We start from the raw sequence: 18,771 nt of genomic DNA on the forward strand, positions 1-18,771 counted from the left end.
TTTTTTTTTTTTTTACAGGAAATTAGTTAGAAACTCTTTAGTACTTAGCTGATATCTTTTCAAAAGAAAACTTAGGCCTATGGAACGTCTATTAATTTCTATATAACTTATGTAAAACAATTTTGTAATATAATGTATAATGTCAGTGCTTAGTTCCAGGTACTACTTTAAACTTCTTTCAGTCTTATAACGTAGCTGTGTATGTGTGTGTGTTTTAAGTACAGTCATTTTGAACAGACAAGAAAACGGCATTAAGTGGGTTGAGTAGAAAAGGTTTCTTTGATTTCTTTAGTAGTAAAGTGTAAAGGAAGCTTTCATAAAATAGGGTTTGGGAGCAGAAAATGTCAGCATAATTTGGTTCCAGTCCCTTAAATACTAGGGAAATTTCTATGTTAAAACCCAGCCTGTAAATAACAGTGTTTCCTTTCTTTTACAGGGATAATTTTTTCACTGAACGACAAATCAAGCTCTTCTAATCTGAAGATTGATGCTTTGTCTTGTTTGTATGTGATCCTCTGTAACCATTCTCCCCAAGTCTTCCATCCTCATGTTCAAGCATTGGTACCACCAGTTGTAGCTTGTGTTGGAGACCCGTTTTACAAGATAACCTCAGAGGCACTTCTGGTTACACAACAGCTTGTGAAGGTCATTCGCCCTTTAGACCAGCCTTCTTCCTTTGATGCTACTCCATATATCAAAGATTTATTTACTTGCACGATCAAGAGATTGAAGGCTGCTGATATTGATCAAGAAGTAAAAGAGAGGGCAATATCTTGCATGGGCCAGATTATTTGTAGCCTTGGTGATAATCTGGGTACTGACCTGCCTAATACACTTCAGATATTCCTGGAGAGACTAAAGAATGAGATTACTCGGCTAACTACAGTGAAGGCCTTGACGTTGATTGCTGGCTCTCCTTTGAAGATAGATCTCAGGCCAGTCCTTGGGGAAGGTGTTCCTATTCTTGCTTCTTTCCTCAGGAAGAACCAGCGAGCTTTGAAACTGGGAACGCTTTCTGCTCTAGATATATTAATTAAAAATTACAGTGACAGCTTGACAGCTGCCATGATTGATGCAGTGCTGGATGAGCTTCCACCTCTCATAAGTGAGAGTGATATGCATGTATCACAGATGGCAATCAGTTTTCTGACTACACTGGCTAAAGTGTATCCTTCCTCCCTGTCAAAGATCAGTGGGTCCATTCTCAATGAACTTATTGGGCTGGTGAGATCACCCCTACTGCAGGGTGGAGCACTTAGTGCCATGCTAGAATTTTTCCAAGCTTTGGTTGTGACTGGAACAAATAATTTGGGATATATGGATTTACTGCGTATGTTAACGGGTCCAGTGTATTCACAGAGCACAGCACTTACTCACAAGCAGTCTTATTATTCCATTGCCAAATGTGTAGCTGCGCTTACACGAGCTTGCCCTAAAGAAGGACCCGCTGTAGTAGGTCAGTTCATTCAAGATGTCAAGAACTCAAGATCTACGGATTCCATTCGTCTTTTAGCTTTGCTTTCTCTTGGGGAAGTTGGGCATCACATTGACCTAAGTGGACAAATTGAGCTCAAGTCTGTAATATTAGAAGCATTCTCCTCTCCTAGTGAAGAAGTAAAGTCTGCAGCATCTTATGCACTGGGCAGTATTAGTGTTGGTAATCTTCCTGAATATCTACCATTTGTATTACAAGAAATAACTAGTCAACCTAAGAGGCAGTACCTTCTTCTCCATTCCTTGAAAGAAATAATTAGCTCAGCATCAGTGGTAGGTCTGAAACCATATGTTGAGAACATCTGGGCCTTATTGCTGAAGCACTGCGAATGTGCAGAAGAGGGTACAAGGAATGTTGTTGCTGAATGTTTGGGCAAGCTTACTTTAATAGACCCAGAGACTCTTCTCCCACGGCTCAAGGGATATTTAGCATCAGGTGAGTAGTTACTCATATCATATGTATGTACACACTCACCTATGTATATATTTAAATATTGGCTTCCTGTTAAGAGAGAGGTTAGATATAAGATTTCTTCCAAGGAGTTCAGTAGAAAAGCTATGAAATATTTATATTTTATTGTTGAAAAGGTGTGCTTTTGAATTCTGTGGGATTGTTGTTTTCCGTACCATTGCGGCCCATATAATTAAGCTAACAAAATTTTACATATTGTTCTTGAATGCACTTGAATTTCATATAACATTTATAGAGCAGTAAAGTGATAAAAGTCAAAATCCACATAAAGTTTAACTGAATTACTGTCCAATTTGTACTTTTGAAATAGTAAGCATTTTAAAAGACTCTATTTAGTATAACATTTTCCTTAAGCTTCAGAAATAAGTCAGTGTGACTTTCCTGTCCTTGTTTTTGACTATGGAAGGTGGCTTTTGTTAGAGTTCTTATAAAGTATGTAAATAGTTTCAAAGAATAAGATGGAGACATTACTATTATGCCACTGGCAGTGGGATAAATTTGAAAGATTCCTAAACTGCAGATCAGAATAATTGTGAAATATAAGGAGGGTTAAGGAGTAAGCACTGTATTTACTTGAATACAAGGACAAGAATTCCCCTCTCCCCAATCAGCATGGGGAAAAAGCCCCTTATCTTGCACTTGAATACAAAAAAACCCCTGATGAAATACATTGTCTGTCGTTAAATTGCTTCCAAAAAGCAGCATGTGCTCAGTAATGGGAACCAACTATGAAGTGGATTAAATGTACCAACATTGAACATGACTCTCCAACACATGGCCCATGCTGGGCAAACGTGCTAATGGAAACTTGCTACATGGCTAGGTTAGTGCAGCTCATCTGAATAAGATGTACAGTAATGCACATTGTGCTCAGTCCCCGCTCAGCTCCAATTCTTTTTCAAGTCATGGTGAGCCACTACATTGCATACATTTCTGCTTCCTTTTCACTCACAGCTTAGCTGTGCCTTTCCCATTTCCAGTGATCCTGGTTTCTTCGCCAGTCTTAAATGTATGGCAGACATCACCCAACCAGGCCCCAAATAATTCACCCAGAGTAGCTCTGTTGGCCTGGTTCTTACCTGTCACTTATGATTAGTGTGGTGCTACACTGAATAATGAATTAACTAAATTACTACAGGCATGTTTATTTCAGTGTCAGTGTTTTGAAATTTGCCTCTCACTTTCAGATACTCAGGGAAAGCAAGGGCTGACAGTAAAAGCGAGAAGTGGCTGTAGGGGGAAAAAGTTGGGGGGGCTACACGGGGTGAGGGGCCACCTGATTCCCCAAGCTTATTTTCCTGCTGTAGCAGTGGAAGGGAGACAAAGTCAAGGCAAATTTCCAATAATTAGATTCTATACCTGAAAGCTGATTTAAAAAATTATAACTTATTGGGGGGTTGGTCTTCTATTCAGGATCATCTTGTATTCAAGTAAATATAGTATGTCTATTCTATGTAATTCAGTACTCCAGATTAATCTGTAAGACTTGACAAACATTTCTATACTTGCTGTCATGTAAGACAGAATTCCTGTGTTGAATGCATTGGGGTATGGTTTCAAGTTGTCCATTATTTAATTAATATTGTATAGAATGCAGACTTTAATATATTTCGAATTAACATTTAAGGTCTAATTTTTATTCTTCATTTAAAATGTAATAGGACATATATGAAGAAAAAACAACATAGTGCTAGGCAATCTGCAATTGTTTTATTCTTTATTATTCAGAAATCAATCTCAAATGCCATCCTTAGGAAAATTAATATTTTGAAATGGAGCCCAAGAGAAAGTAACTTGCTGTGAAAGAATTTAGTAGTCCTGGTTTTTCAGTAATTCCTAATCCTTAAACTTCCTAATGTTTTCATATCAGGATCATCATATGCTCGAAGCTCAGTAGTTACTGCCGTGAAGTTCACTATTTCTGATCATCCACAACCCATAGATCCACTGTTGAAGAATTGCATAGGTATGTTTCTTGCACTTTTTAAAAAAAATTGAAACAAGTTTAGTTTCAAGCAGTTACTTCATATTTGTGTTAAAGTGTGTGCATTTTAAAGAATCCATTTTTCAAAAAAATAAATACTATGCAGTTTCTGGAATTTGTCACTTTGCTCTTACTAATAGCCATTAGTATTGGTTATAAGCTGTAGACTGAAGCATTTGGAGTCAATAGTGACATTTCACTGTTTCATAGTTAGGGTCGGAAGAGACCTGAGCAGATCATCAAGTCTGACCCCCTGCCATGGCTGGAAAAGAGTACTGGGGTCAAACGACCCCAGCAAGGTGTTCATCTAACCTCCTCTTAAAGACCTACAGGGTAGGAGCCAGCACCACTTCTCTTGGAAGTTGGTTCCAGATCCTAGCCTCCCTGACAGTGAAGTAGTGCCTCCTGATGTCTAGTCTGAATCTACCCTCTGCCAGCTTGTGACTGTTATTTCTAGTCACTCCTGGTGGGAACAGGGACTCCCTCAATGCCTGCTAGTATCCTCTGACTAGCTTGTAACAGGCCACTCGATTGCCCCCTCAGCCTTCTCTTGTGGAGGCTGAACAGGTTCAGGTCCCATAGCCTCTCCTTGTAGGGCCTGCCCTGCTGCCCCCTGATCATGCGAGTGGCCCTCCTCTGGACCCTCTCCATGTTGTCCACATTCCTCCTGAAGTGTGTCACCCAGAACTGGACACAGTACCCCAGCTGCGGCCTGACCAGTGTCGCATAGAGTGGGAGGATCACCTCCTTGGACCTACTTGAGATGCATCTGTGGATGCACGACAGCGTATGGTTGGCCTTCCTGACTGCGTCCCCACATGGGCAGATGTCAGCCCATGTTCATTTGGCATCAGTAATGACTCCAAGATCCTTTTCTGCCTCTGCACTGACTGTAGATCGTGGGAACTTGGAGCTACAGTCATGATAGAAATTGCTAAGCATTTGCTTGCAATTGTATAGGTATACTACACTTTCAAACTATTTCCAAACATTTTATTGTAAATTCAAGCATAGTCGTGTCATTCTTTAAAATTTTAAGATTTACTGAACTCTATACTTACTATACCTATTGAAGAAATAATCTGAGCTGTATAATTGTGCTTTTTGATTTGTTAATAACTACGGTAATATTTGGCACTAAGGTAATATTTGGCATGAAAAAACAAGCTTTATATTGCTATATGACTTTATCCTCAGATCTACTTTTGTTCATGACAAACCATTGAGGCCAAACCTGCCATGGAGAATTTTTTTTTAAGCCGATTGATTAACATCCATAGAAAATTTATGCTTCCTACTCTCTTAAGTCTTGTAGGAATGTAAAACATTTGGCATATTTTCAAAATCATGCATTTTCAATTACTCTTTGTTCATGGTGTGACTAGCTAGTCTCTGTATTGGAAATGTTTATGTGTACCTTTTTTTTTCAAATCAAGACTGGGTTGCAGTATGATGCGCAGGCCTCTAAATCAGAGATGCTTCCTTTTAGAATCATCTGTTATTTATGGGGCAAGAAAAAATCCTAAAAGAATTCAGAGTTCTTGTAGTGGCTTAGTGAACAAGGAACCAGACCTAATGACTGTCATTGGACCTCCATCAGTATCAGTATTTCTTTGTCCTGCTTCTCTTTCTTCATTTTTCCTGTTTCTCTTTGTATGTAGGAATAGGTGTCCTTTACTTTTCCCTTTATATTCTGTTTTTTCACAGCAACTGGCTATAATGTGAAGTAAACTTTAAAACAAAATTCTTGTCTCGTTTACCTTATTGTGGAAGTACAATACAAATGATTTCTGCAAAGGCTGAATGTTAACTGTGGTTGAGTTTGGGAAGTAGTTTTTCATTAATAGGTTTGGAATCTCTTACTCACTCATTTGCTTGCTCAAGTTAAGGACATGCAATAGCAAATTTGGTCGCTTATAAGTTAAGGACATGCAGTAGCAAAGGTATTTTTAAATACACTTTGGTAGGTTTTTTAGAATTAGATTTGTATCAACTCCTTGATGGAGTTGATCAACTCCTTGATGGATGGTTGTATCAACTCCTTGATGGATGGTAGCACACTTGTAAACATGTTTTATGAAAATTAGTGGGGGAGGATAGAGATGACTTCAAGTAGCATTTTCTTTGTTTTGTTTTTACTAATTATGTAAGGCTTACTAGCGAAAAATAATGGTATAAGCTTAAAAGGTCACTTTGAAAGTGGTAATTGAAATCAGTGGTACTTTTGTGCATAATATGCTTGTAACAAGTGGGTGCCCCAGGGCCGGTCTAAACATAGGCCTACCCACTTGTCTTAGGGCCAGCCTCCCACCTCCTTGTCTGCCACGCCTTGATGTTAATAATTATCTGATGGTAATCAGGCGGGAGGCTGCCCATTTCTCTGCCCTGATGACAAGGGCCTATGTATACGTCTCTGATCTCCCCTTATCATATCCCATGCCTCGCAGATGTTTCCTCCAACTAGCTAGCACTGGAACCCGAGCTCCGGAGTCTCACGTGGGACTCTCACTCCCACCAGCACTCTCACCCTCACGGTCCTAGTGCTCTCACCCTGGGTTTTCTCATTACACACATACACTGGGCCCCAGGCCCTGTGCACACTCTTGGGGCTCTAACCTCACACCTCTGGAATCAGGGCTTCAAGCCCTGTCCCCAAGCCCTCCCTGGGCTATCTCCTTATCGGTGGCCCTGGGAGCTTCCTTAATAGCTCCTCAAGGCTCAGGGCCCCACCCCCTGGAGCTTCATGCTGGCTTCTATTTGCAGCCTCAGACTTCCACCAAGAGTCTGGGTGTTGTCACCGGTCCCTCCACCAACCTGGGCCCTGCCTCAGTACTCTAGGTGAGTCTGGGCTCCCCCTGCTTGATCTCACTCACCAGGGATGTGGGGCTGGGCTTAGAAGGTGCCCCATACTCTCCTTTCACTGGGGCAGTAACTGGCCTGGCATTTCTGAGGGACTGTCCCACCACAGACAGTGCCACCAGGCCACTCATCTCCGGCAGGGTGCAGTTTCGGTTATGCCCAGGACCATGAGGCATTCTCCTTCCCCATAGCCCCAACCCTTAACTCCAAGATGTTACTCTGAGCAGCAGCCCAGCCAGATAGTGTTGCTCCCTAGCTGCTACCTCTTTGCAGTTCAGGGCTCAGCTCTTAATAGAGCATAGCTGGGCCCTGCTCTCAATCAGGCAACTTTGCCTAATTGGCATTGCAGGCTGCCTAGCTGCCACTCAGGCCCCTGCTAGTAAGTGCTCTGTTACAACGCTATTTATTTCTCAGTGTGATATTAATGTATATAATGCTGAACCCAAAATCCAGATATATGGAATATTAAATCACAAAATTATAGCCAGTTCTGTGCACTGTGGCTGAAAGTAGCAATGGCCATTTCTGTTCACCTAAAACTGTACTCATGTTAAGTAGTTAGCTATTAAAAGCTGAACATGAACCCAATATGGAGAAATATTTATAATATTAACAAACTAAAAAAAACTGTTTTGTAACTGATTTATTTCCATGGTTGCAGGTGACTTCCTGAAAACACTGGAAGACCCAGATCTCAATGTAAGGAGAGTAGCTCTAGTGACATTTAACTCAGCAGCACACAATAAACCATCATTAATAAGGGACCTTTTAGATACTGTGCTTCCTCATCTTTACAATGAAACAAAAGTGAGAAAGGAGCTAATAAGAGAGGTAGGTGAGCCAGGAAAAACCTCTAAACAAAAATTAAGAGGACTTTTAAATATGACTTCCTAACATTTTGTTTCTGTGTGCAGGTGGAAATGGGACCATTTAAGCATACAGTTGATGATGGGCTGGACATCAGAAAAGCTGCTTTTGAGTGCATGTATACGCTTTTAGATAGCTGTTTGGATAGACTAGACATATTTGAATTCTTAAACCATGTTGAAGATGGCTTGAAGGATCACTATGATATTAAGGTTGGCTATCATCTCATACATTTTATATGTGAGCGTTCTATTCTAAGCAATGATTTACTAAATTATTTTGTACTCTTGCGTATGTAAATGTTGAATAGACCAGCAGGCTGATTGACAAGTATTGTCAGGCAATCTTTCTTTTTAAATGGTCCATTCTGCTTGAATTCTATTTATGTTAAGTATTGCTGTAGAGGAAAAGGGCATAACTTGTTTCTGAATTGACTTTTCCCTCAACTAGATGCTAACATTTTTAATGTTGGTGAGACTGTCTACCCTGTGTCCAAGTGCAGTACTACAGAGGTTGGATAGACTTGTTGAACCCTTACGTGCCACATGTACAACAAAGGTACTGTCTTAATTATAACTACTCTTGATTAATAGAACACAGCAACAGAAAAAAGGTCATAGAAATAGTGTGACTGAATCAGGGTCTTGAATCCAAAATACAGTACTGTTTGAGAAGTTATTATGAATTTATTCTGCCCTGTAGTTGTAAACTAGGCTTCAACAAGGTTTGCATGAATGTACTCTTCATAACCTAATTGTATTGTAAGATAAGATGCCCAAAGTGGTACCTTCACCCACACATAGTACACCTTTAGTCTGTCATGGTTTGGTAGGTTATATTCAAGCATTGTTATAAAATATTTTGAAGGACTTGGGTATACATGTACAATTTCTAATGGAAATTCCTCTTCTGTTCTGAATATACATGCTAATGTAAATATCCCTGGATCATTTGCTTACCTTGTCTGAGGTCAGTCAGAAGCTTCACTGCTGTTTCAGCACTTGGCAAACTCAAGTTTCATTATATAAATGAAATATGGAATATTGAGTGTTACTATGATTTTTAACAGTGATTTAAAAGTTACAGAGAACTTGCAGTTGGCTACTGAAAGGGCAAACATGCAGTATGAAATGAAGGGAGTGGCATAAGACTGCTGTTTTTTCCTTTTCTGAATGCTTTATTTACCTTTATGATAAGCTGTTTGAGGCAGTATGTTTTATTCAGCACCTGGCATAATGGTGTCCTTGTTCATGGCCAGGACTTCTGGTGTTGCATTAAATTTCCCCCGTTCATTTTGTTACTCGTTTTTTGCAGTTATTCTGCTGCTTGTTTCACGTGATGGACTTGAGGCATTTTTTTTAGTGATGAAGTAATATCTGTATGATTGAAAAGTTTTGCATGACAATGCCATTGAGGTTCTAACAATTTATAAAAATTTGGCTTTGGTAAATATGCTTAGAGCTGCAATTTAATTTTTATAATGCTGCTGACCTGACTAAATGAAGATTGGGTACTTCTGCTTTCAATTGGTATATGGATTGGCTATTTTTTTTCCTCTAGTACTAATTTTGCCTATTCTGCTATTTTCAAGACAAGTCTATTAGTAATATTTTTTGTTTAAGTACATTAAACATTAGTTTACAGGTTTCTAGTCTCCTGTGATAGGCTCTTTGCTTTTTTAGCTTTTGAGTACATTGCAGCCGGTACAGTAGTAAACCATTTCAGATACCTGTTTAATGAAAGTGGTTATACATAAAAACAAAAATGTCCTAAAGTGCCTGTTATAAAACAAAAAAAAATAAATAAACTTCCTAAATGCTTTTTTTCCTCCTACCCCAGGTAAAGGCAAATTCGGTGAAACAGGAGTTTGAAAAACAAGATGAACTCAAGCGATCTGCCATGAGGGCAGTAGCAGCACTTCTAACTATTCCAGAAGCAGAAAAGAGTCCATTAATGAGTGAATTTCAGTCGCAGATAAGCTCTAACCCTGAGCTGGCAGCCATCTTCGAAAGTATCCAAAAAGATTCATCATCCACTAACTTGGAATCAATGGACACTAGTTAGATACTTGTTCAAAATGGGGACCATTACGTTGAACCATATGATGCACTGATTTGACAGGTTAAAAGTAAGAAATGGAAAAATACCTAATCTTCACACTTGTTCCATTTTATTTACTTTTATGGAAACAGTTGGCTTTTTTCCCATTGTTGCTTTTCTTGCATTTATTCCAGAAATGTATTTCCATAATCCAGAGTTTGTAAAGCACTCATGTTTTAGTGGATTTGGCCACATTTGGAAATAAAAAGTTTAAGTGCATGGTGTATGGAAATTAGGTTCCAACATCCATTTGCCACTTAATGTTTAGGATTAAAATGTTAAAATTTCATGACCATGGTTTTTTCTTTTTATTAAGTTTCTCTTCCTGTAAAAACAAAACCACCACGTTTTTGTACAACTTTTATTCTTTTTTTGTTTTAGTTACATAAATTGATTTGGCTGGCAGATGAGAGATTCTTCTGTGTAAGATTTATTATTACTGAGGGTTTGGGGACAGTTTTAAAATACGGACATAAATATGTGTCATTTTTAAAGGTGTGGGGAATTAGAAAAGTAATATCCCTGTTGTGCACACTAATTTTGCATGAGCAAGTTTACAAATATATTGTCTGTAAAACAGCATGTGCAGTTTATTCATAATACAAGTTAAAATAAGTACTACTGTATCAGTGCGATTTGCAGGTATTATTTTTACAAAGAAAATGTTCATAGAAGAGGGGAGAAAGAGAGGGTTAAGTTTTAATACAAGTCTCTAATTTCAGTTACGGTGGTCTATAGGTAAAGTAATCACTATTCCAGTGTTTCCCAACCTGGGGAATGGATCACTTGGAAGACAAGCCAGGAGCTTGTGCGGGTGTGGGGTAGGGAAAAATTCAGAGAGTAAGTAAAACATGGAATCCTGGACCAAATTTGCATTCTACTATAAACATACCCAAGCAGATTGTTTCTCAGAAGATCTCTGCCTTCCATCCCTTGTTTTGCAACTCCCAATAGATGAAATTGTATAGTATTGTAGATTCATGCATCTACTTGGTAGACTGCAATTTTTTTTTGCTAGTCAGAAGTAATAGCAATATGGTGGCCAAGGGACCTCATTGGCAAGCTCACACACTTCAAGCATCATGTAATCTTCTGGTGAGTAGCAGACTGGGGAGTAGGACTTCGGAGGTGGTGGTTATTGCAAGTGGCGGCTTCATCATAAAGTTGGGAACCACTGCCTTAAACTGAAGTTTGTCACTTCTTTGATTACAGTTGTTTTGTGTTAAAATTTAAGTCTTCATGTTTTTTCTCTGGTTTCATTTTACTTGATAACTTTTTAGCCATTTACAAATTCTTAAAATCAAATATTGCTGTTGTCTGGCATACATTGACTGTTACTGGAGTATCTCATGCATGCATTTTTAATGAACTCTGAGAAGCTCATAGTAGTATGTCAGGATTTGTTAGCTACCAGATGAATGGTTTAATTTTGCTTACACATTTGCAAACTGGTGGGGTTTGATGCCTTTCTTTTTAAAAGGACCTGTATGGAGAAGTTTACATGAACTCAAATGGTAGTTACAATTGCAAGTAACACTGCAAAGTAATCATTTTGATATTGTAGCTTATCTATCTTCATAGTCTTCATGCTCATGTAACAAAGTTGTCTTTTGGAAGTAGAAATAAAGGACATCTTAAATTGTACCAACATATTTAAATATGGTGGAAAAGGATGGTGGTCAACATTAGTGAGAAATGCCATATGTTGGGGGAGGGGAGAATACACTTTTATTATTGGGACCATGATGCAGGAGAATTAAATACTCCTTTGTATTTCATCTAATTTTAACCATAATGTGATGCTCTGAATTAAAAATCTATTGAGATTGTTAGTTATCATTAATATTAAATTTCTTCACTGTCTTCACTCGCAATGAGTGAGAGAGTACTTATGGACTTGATCTTGGATGTGACATGAAAAAATTTAAGGTCTTATTACCTGGTGGGTTGTGGTGAAAGATTCCATGTAGTTGTAATAGTAATTCTCTATTAAGAGATTAGATGTTGCAAGTAATTCTCTATTGAGAGAACAGAATGTCACATATGAAGAACTGCTATAATATAGATGATGAAAACCAAGACACCTTGTGTATCAGTAACTGATTTCACAATAAACTGAAGAACAGTGAGATTTGGGACTAATCAGGAAGTTGAGTTTCTCCTTAATAGAGAGAGAAAAGCACCGTTCTGTTTTAGTGGCACGTGGTTCTCAAGTCACTTGAAAAGCTTTATACTTTAATTTTTGGAGTGGTTAGAATTACCGTAAACAGCTGAGCTGATATTTTATGTTACTGTAAATATCAGTGTGTTGACACTTTTTAAGAGTTGCTTTGTATTTGCCTGCCCCAGGAGAGTTAAATAAGAGAAGTTAAAAGAACCTTAAGGGGTGGTGATGGGGTTGGGGGGGGGGGTACTACTCTCTTGCAGTATTTTTACAGGTTTTCTTTGTTACAATGAGTTTAAAGCACACATTTTTAGCCACTTGTGAGGACTGGTCAGTCACTTCTGTTGCCATTTATGTACCTCTTTTTACTTAATTCCTGTCACTTCCATTTGTACAAACTCATGGAAGAGGAATGTGTGTCTGCATAACTATGGCTTTTGTTTGAGCTGTGTAAAAACTTTGTTACATGGTGAGGTGGGAGAACAAAACGCACTTAAAAAAATGTTTTTTAATTGGTCAGTAAAGTGCAGTAAACATTAAGTGTAGTTTCAAAATGAGAAATAACTTGTTTGATAGATGAAAATAGGTCAACATACTTTAGGTGCTATATCTGGTAATGAGGCCCTTTTCCCCAAAATGATAAATTGACAATTACACATTCATAAAGGATTCCATATTTTAGTGATGAAATATAACTTGGAGGGGAAACTAAACAAAACCGCAATACGTATCCAAAAATGTGTTGACAAATCCAAAGATACTGGGCAACAGCTATATGGAAACTATCCCAACTATTAAGAAGCTTAATACAGTAGGACCTGGATCCAGGTGTTTCTCAAATTCCTTCATTTTCACTGAGTTGCTGAATGAATTCAGAGCTGTTGTTTACTACAGGTAACACAACACCTTCTGAAATAAAAGCCACAGCAAACAGCTGGAGCACCCTGTCAATCCCAATTAAAGAACTGTAGTTCTTTTGTAACCCCAGCTACTTTGCAAACCCTCATTTGTGCAGGGAGGGGTTATAGAACCTAACCTGTGACATGTATAGGTTTTTCTGTATCCAGCAACTTATCAGGTAAGCAGTTCTTGGTTACAAAATCCTTTTCTTCCCTGTTTCTGGTACAACCCCTCCCCCCTGCCTTTTTTTTTCTTTGTTTGAAGTTTGAAGGACCTATACCATAACACTTTCCCCTCTACCCCTTTTTCATATGTCAGTAGTAGTGTTCCTTCTGTGAAAAGGAGGAAAAATGCTGCTCAGATCCAGACTATGTAATCTGATGCTTCAGGCAATGATTTTTGTGATGGATATTTTATGGAACCCATTGCATGGTTAGGATGAAGTCCATTTACAACTCCATGGGGCTGGATGGGATGCACCTCAGGGTGCTGAAAAAGTTGGCTGATGCGATTACAGAGCTGCTGGCCATCATCTTTGGAAATTCATGATTTATCAGGAGAGGTCCCAGATGATTGGAAAAGGGTAAACATAGTGCCCATATTTAAGAAAGGGGAAAAGGAGGATCCAGGGAATTACAAACCAGTCAGTCTGACCTCAATTCCTGATAAAACCATGGAGCAGATCCTCAAGGAATCCACTTCTAAGCACTTGGAGGAGAAGAAGGTGATTAGGAACAGTTAGCATGGATTTACTAGGGGCAAGTCATGCCAAACCAACCTGACTGCCTTCTATGAAGAGACTAACAAATTGCCCGTTATGAATGACTGGGGGGATGGGTGGGTGGGGACAGAGCGCCACCACCCAGTGTCCCGTGGTGCCACCGCTCCACCACTGGCTTCATGAGACGACCCCTGCCCCCTCACTGTTCCAGCCCGTCAGTCCCACTCCATCCCTGCCGTCTGCTTCCCAGGAGCAGGGCCAAGGCTAGCGCCACTGGCCTCGCCTGTGTGCTCTGGCCCCTCAGCCCCTGCCATCCTGGTGGCACTCCACTCTGTGTGTGTGTGTGTGTGTGTGTGTGTGTGTGTGTGTGTGTGTGTGTGTGTGTGTGTGTGTGTGTGTGCGCGCGCACGCGCGCAGAGCACTCTGATTGGTTGTTTCAGTCAACATTGTGATTGGGTGCCAAGACAACCAATCAGAGTGCGAATAAAGCATTACAGAGAGACAGACGCACTAAGGTTTTTATGTTATTAGAATGACTGAGTCTGTGGTTGCGGGGGGACCAGTAGATGTGGTATACCTTGATTTTAACAAGGCTTTTAATATGGTCTCCCACAACATTCTTGTAGGCAAGCTAAGGAAGTATGGGCTGGATGAATGGACTGTAAGGTGGATACAAAACTGGCTGGAGCATCTGGCTCAGAGAGTAGTAATCAATGTATTGATGTCTAGTTGGCAGTCCATATCAAGTGGAGTGTCTCAGGGGTCAGTCCTAGGGCTGGTTGTAGTCTATATTTTGCTCAGTAACCTGGAAGGTGGGATGGATTGCACCCTCTGCAAGCTTGCAGATGACACTAAGCTGGGGAGAGGAGTAGATACACTGGAGGGTAGGGCTAGGATTCAGAGTGACCTAGACAAATTGGAGGATTGGGCCACAAGAAATCTCATGAGGTTCAACAAGGATGAGGGCAAAGTCCTGCACTTAGGATGGAAGAAACCCATGCACTGGTACAGGCTGGGGCTACTGTCTGGGCAGCAGCTCTGCAGAAAACGACCTGGGGGTTACACTGAACAGTGAGCTGAATATGACCAAGCAGTGTCATTGTTGCAAAAAAGGCTAATGGCATCCTAGGTTGCATTGGTAGGAGTGTTGCCAGCAGGTCAAGGGAAGTGATTATTCCCCTCTATTCAGCACTGGTGAGGCCACATCTGGAGTACTGTCAGTTTTGGGCCCCACCCCCTGCAGAAATGATGTGGACAAATTGGATAGAGTGTAGCAGAGGGCAATGAAAATGGTGATGGGCTGGGGCACGTGACTTCTGAGGGGAAGCTGGGGGAATTGGGTTTATTTAGCCTAGGGAAAAGAAGGGAATTTAATAGCAGCCTTCAACTACCTGAAAGGAGGTTCGTTTGAAAGAGGATGGAGCTGGACTGTTCTCAGTGGTGGCACATGACAGAACAAGGAGCAACAGTCTCAAGTTGCAGCACAGGAAGTTTAGGTTAGATATTAGGAAGAATTTTTCTCATTAGGAGGGAAGTAAAACACTGGAGCAGGTTACTCAGAGGTGGAATCTCCATCCTTGGAGGTTTTTCAGACCTGGCTAGATAAAGCCTTGTCTGGGATGATCTAGTTGGGGTGGTCCTGCTTTGGTTAGGGGATTGGACTAGATGATCTCCTGAGGTTCCTTCCAACCCTCATTTTCTATGATTCTAATGCAAGGCATTCTCATCAGATCACTTTGCTTTCAAAAACTTCTCTTTGAACCAACTATGCAATTTCCTTGATCATTCCATCTACATCAACATTTCAATACTGCCTAGGCTGATGCTCCTACTTGCTCAAAATGTTTCCATTCATACTGTTTTCACAGTGTAAATTGCAAATGAAGTGCAAATGTAATTCATACACTTCGAGTGCTATGAAAAGGTTTTAGATTAAACGAGTCCTGATGAGTGCTGAACTTTTAAACAGAGATGAAAGTTCACTGCATTGGGCTTGGAAGAATCCTTGTCTCCTGTCTCTGGTGTTTCTCCTTTTTAATTTGCATTTAAAAGCTCCTATTGTCAGGTGAACATGTCACCTTAGATTCTGATGGCTAGTCACGCAACATATTCAGGTGTGGTCTGACTGTGTTAGCTTAACTTCACATAAAGCACATTTTGGGAAATGAGGAATGGATCTGTTTTAGTCAGTGTCAGCTTGCATCTAATTAAAAACTAATAAAATTTAGTTTGACCATATAACACCTCTGAGTTATAGGTTTGCTGACAACCCAGTACAAATCATTCACCAAGTCTTTCCATTTTTCACTCTGCACTTATTCTGTTGGCTGTTATATCATCTAAAGCTTTTATGCTGTAGCCTAGGGGTGTCAAAAATATAGTTTGCAGAGTTTTGTATGATCTGGCCCATGGGTCTGGGGCTGACCTGGCATAGGTGGTTTGTCATAAGGTTGGCACAAGAAGTTGGTCTGGAGTGCACACTGGACTGGCCCTGTATACTGGCTCTGGGGCTGGGCTGGTTTAGGCCATGCCGGTGTCAGTGCACAGGGCTGGTCCAGTAGACACTGCTTTAAGCTCAGTGAGACACTGCGTGAAGCACCTGTCTCACGTTGGTTGCATGCAGTGCACATGGCCAGCCCAGTGCTGCATGTAGCATGCACGCACTAGTCCAGTACTAGGGCTTGGTCTGTATGTGGTGCACAGGGCGCACACTATGTTGGGTGTCATGCCAGATCGCCCTGTGTGATGGCTCTGGTGCATGCTGATAGCCTGGGGCTCAATTTGGACCTGGCCCAGAGCCAGTATGCAGGGCTGGTCTGGTGGAGCATCCTGTGTGCAGAATGAGCACTGAAACTGGGCCAGAATGTGTTGTGTGTGGAGCTGGAAAATCTGCATGCACTGCACATAGCACGGGGGTGTGGGGGGGGCAGCACAAGGCACATGCATGCAGTGCCCCACCAGATTGGCTCTGCATGTTGAATCTGGCATGGCCTGATCTGCCCTGCCCTCAGTCCACGTTGAGGCTAGCAATAAGTAGTAAATCTGTAGCGGTGAATACTCTGTTTAAATTCAACCTGTTTCAGAATGTGAAATGCTAGTGGTTTTATTTAAGCACTTACAAGGAAAAATCCTGAGCACATAGGAAGTTTTGATTTCAGTAAGTATCTAAGGGAGGGAGCATTACTTGTCATGTAAGATGTTGTAGTGATCTTTCATTTAACGGTTCAAATTACATGCACAAAAAGTTCATGTGCTACTATGGTAGGCCCCTAGAACAAGCCAAGTAGAGTGTTATTAAGAACAGTTTCCTTCTACGCATCTTGCACTTTGCCTCCTGTGGCTCAGAGTTTTACTGTGGGTTTTACTCATGGCTATGACTGATGGGCACTATTTTTGTACCCACTAGCTGCTTTCATTGGGAAAACATTCAAAATCAAAGTAATCTGTTTACTTCGGAGTTCACAATCAGTTTCTAGATCCAGCCAGTCAGAATCTTTAGATAGCGTTTTCTTAGCAAAACCAGGAAGTTAATTGGCTCCCGAGAGAGCTGGTGCTCTCACCTTCCCTGGAGATCTTCAAGAGGAAACTGGATAGGCACATGGCTGGGGTCTTATGACCCCTGCCACCCCCAGTGCTCCTTCCTGCCCATGGCAGGGGGTCGGACTAGATGATCTGTCTAGGTCCCTTCTTGACTCAGTGATTCTATGAATCCCCAGATCCTGGAGCTTAGCTGTTTTTTTCCCCTCGTGAATACTCAAAAATCTATTCTGGTTTAAACAGAGTTGCTCTTCAGTGCATTCACCTTTACTCACTGCCACATCATCTATTAAAGTTTAATTGGGGGCAATAGTAAATAGCTGCCATTTTATTCTTTTCCCCTTCTCTGTTCTGTTAGGACCATATATATCACTTGTGTGTATATGAAACAGGACCCAACGCATGACCCAATGCATGACTGGGCAGTGAATATCAAGGGCTATAGGCTGTACAGGAGGGACAGCACAGGGAAGAAAGGCAGGGGTGTGGCACTCTGCATTAATGAGGAATACACTTCCTCACCAGGTAGCACAGAGTCAGAGGAGGGGCACTCTGAAGTGCTCTGGGTTAGAATACAAGGCAGTCAAGGGGAAAGAGATTTAACGGTGGGGGTGTACTACAGACCACCCAACCAAGGGGAAGAGCTAGACCAGGAATTCTTAAGTCAGCCCACGGAGGTAGTTAGGTCAAAGGACATTGGTCATCATGGGTGACCTGAACTTTTCAGACATCTGCTGGGAAGAGTAGTCACCCAGGTTTGACTGCTCACGTAGGTTCCTAGCCAGAATGTAGGACCTCCATCTAACCCAGGAGGTGCACAGCCCCACCAGGGAGACGCCTTGTTGGACCTGGTGCTGACCACAGGGGACGAGCTGGTGAAGGGGGATCATCACCTGCTGGAATTCATCCAGCGCAAGGTGGCAAAGGCCTGCAGCAAAGCAGCAACTCTAGATTTCAGGAGGGCGGACCTCAACGAGCTAAGGAGATTTGTCGGGGAAGCACTGAGGTTGCGGATGGGAGGGGAGCCAGGTGTCCAAGAAGAGTGGTCGCTCCTTAAGGAGACGATTGTCCAAGCCCAAAGGGAGATAATCCCAACACGGATTAAAGGGGGCAGGAGGGTGCAAAAGCCCCCATGGCTCACCAAAAGCATCCAGGAATGTCTTCTAGCTAAAAGGGAGGCGTACACCCAATGGAAGGGAGGGGCCATCACCAGGGAGGATTATACTGCGGTTGCTTGGGGATGCAGGGGGGCGGTCAGGAAGGCCAAGGCGGAGATGGAACTGGGACTAGCTACCCGGATCAAGGACAACAAGAAGTCCTTTTTTAAATACATAGGGGGGAAAAAGAAGGTACCGGGCAACGTGGGGCCCCTGCAGGACACACTGGGAAATTTCGTTATCACACCAGAAGACAAAGCTAACCTGTTTAGACTTCTTTGCTTCCATTTTCCTGAGCAGGGACCAGATCAGCCCCCCACACTGGGCCCCCCTCAGGCCCCAGGGGAGACGCACCTAGGCCAAGGGTTAGCGAGGATCTTGTCAGGGAACTTCTGGAGGGACTGGATGTATTTAAATCAGCAGGTCCAGATGATCGCCACCCTAGAGTGCTGAGGGAATTAGCTGAGGTCATTGCGGGACCCCTGGTACGGCTTTACGAGCACTCATGGTGCTCTG

General features: G+C 41.5%; 1 protein-coding gene across 1 annotated transcript in view; it reads left to right on the forward strand.

Moving 5' to 3' along the window:
• Window positions 1-11,602, forward strand: part of CAND1 (cullin associated and neddylation dissociated 1) — a 71,613-nt gene extending 60,011 nt beyond the window's left edge. Inside the window, exons 9-14 of the mRNA XM_019514690.1 lie at window positions 437-1,930; window positions 3,837-3,932; window positions 7,471-7,640; window positions 7,724-7,888; window positions 8,127-8,234; window positions 9,516-11,602. Coding sequence (XP_019370235.1) covers window positions 437-1,930; window positions 3,837-3,932; window positions 7,471-7,640; window positions 7,724-7,888; window positions 8,127-8,234; window positions 9,516-9,740 — 2,258 coding nt within the window. The 3' untranslated portion in view covers window positions 9,741-11,602. The remainder of the gene's footprint in view (window positions 1-436; window positions 1,931-3,836; window positions 3,933-7,470; window positions 7,641-7,723; window positions 7,889-8,126; window positions 8,235-9,515) is intronic.
• Window positions 11,603-18,771: the final 7,169 nt, after the last annotated feature.

The sequence above is a fragment of the Gavialis gangeticus genome, unplaced genomic scaffold (genome assembly GCF_001723915.1).
Source record: "Gavialis gangeticus isolate Ggan-Ray unplaced genomic scaffold, GavGan_comp1, whole genome shotgun sequence".
Classification (NCBI taxonomy): Eukaryota; Metazoa; Chordata; order Crocodylia; family Gavialidae; genus Gavialis; species Gavialis gangeticus.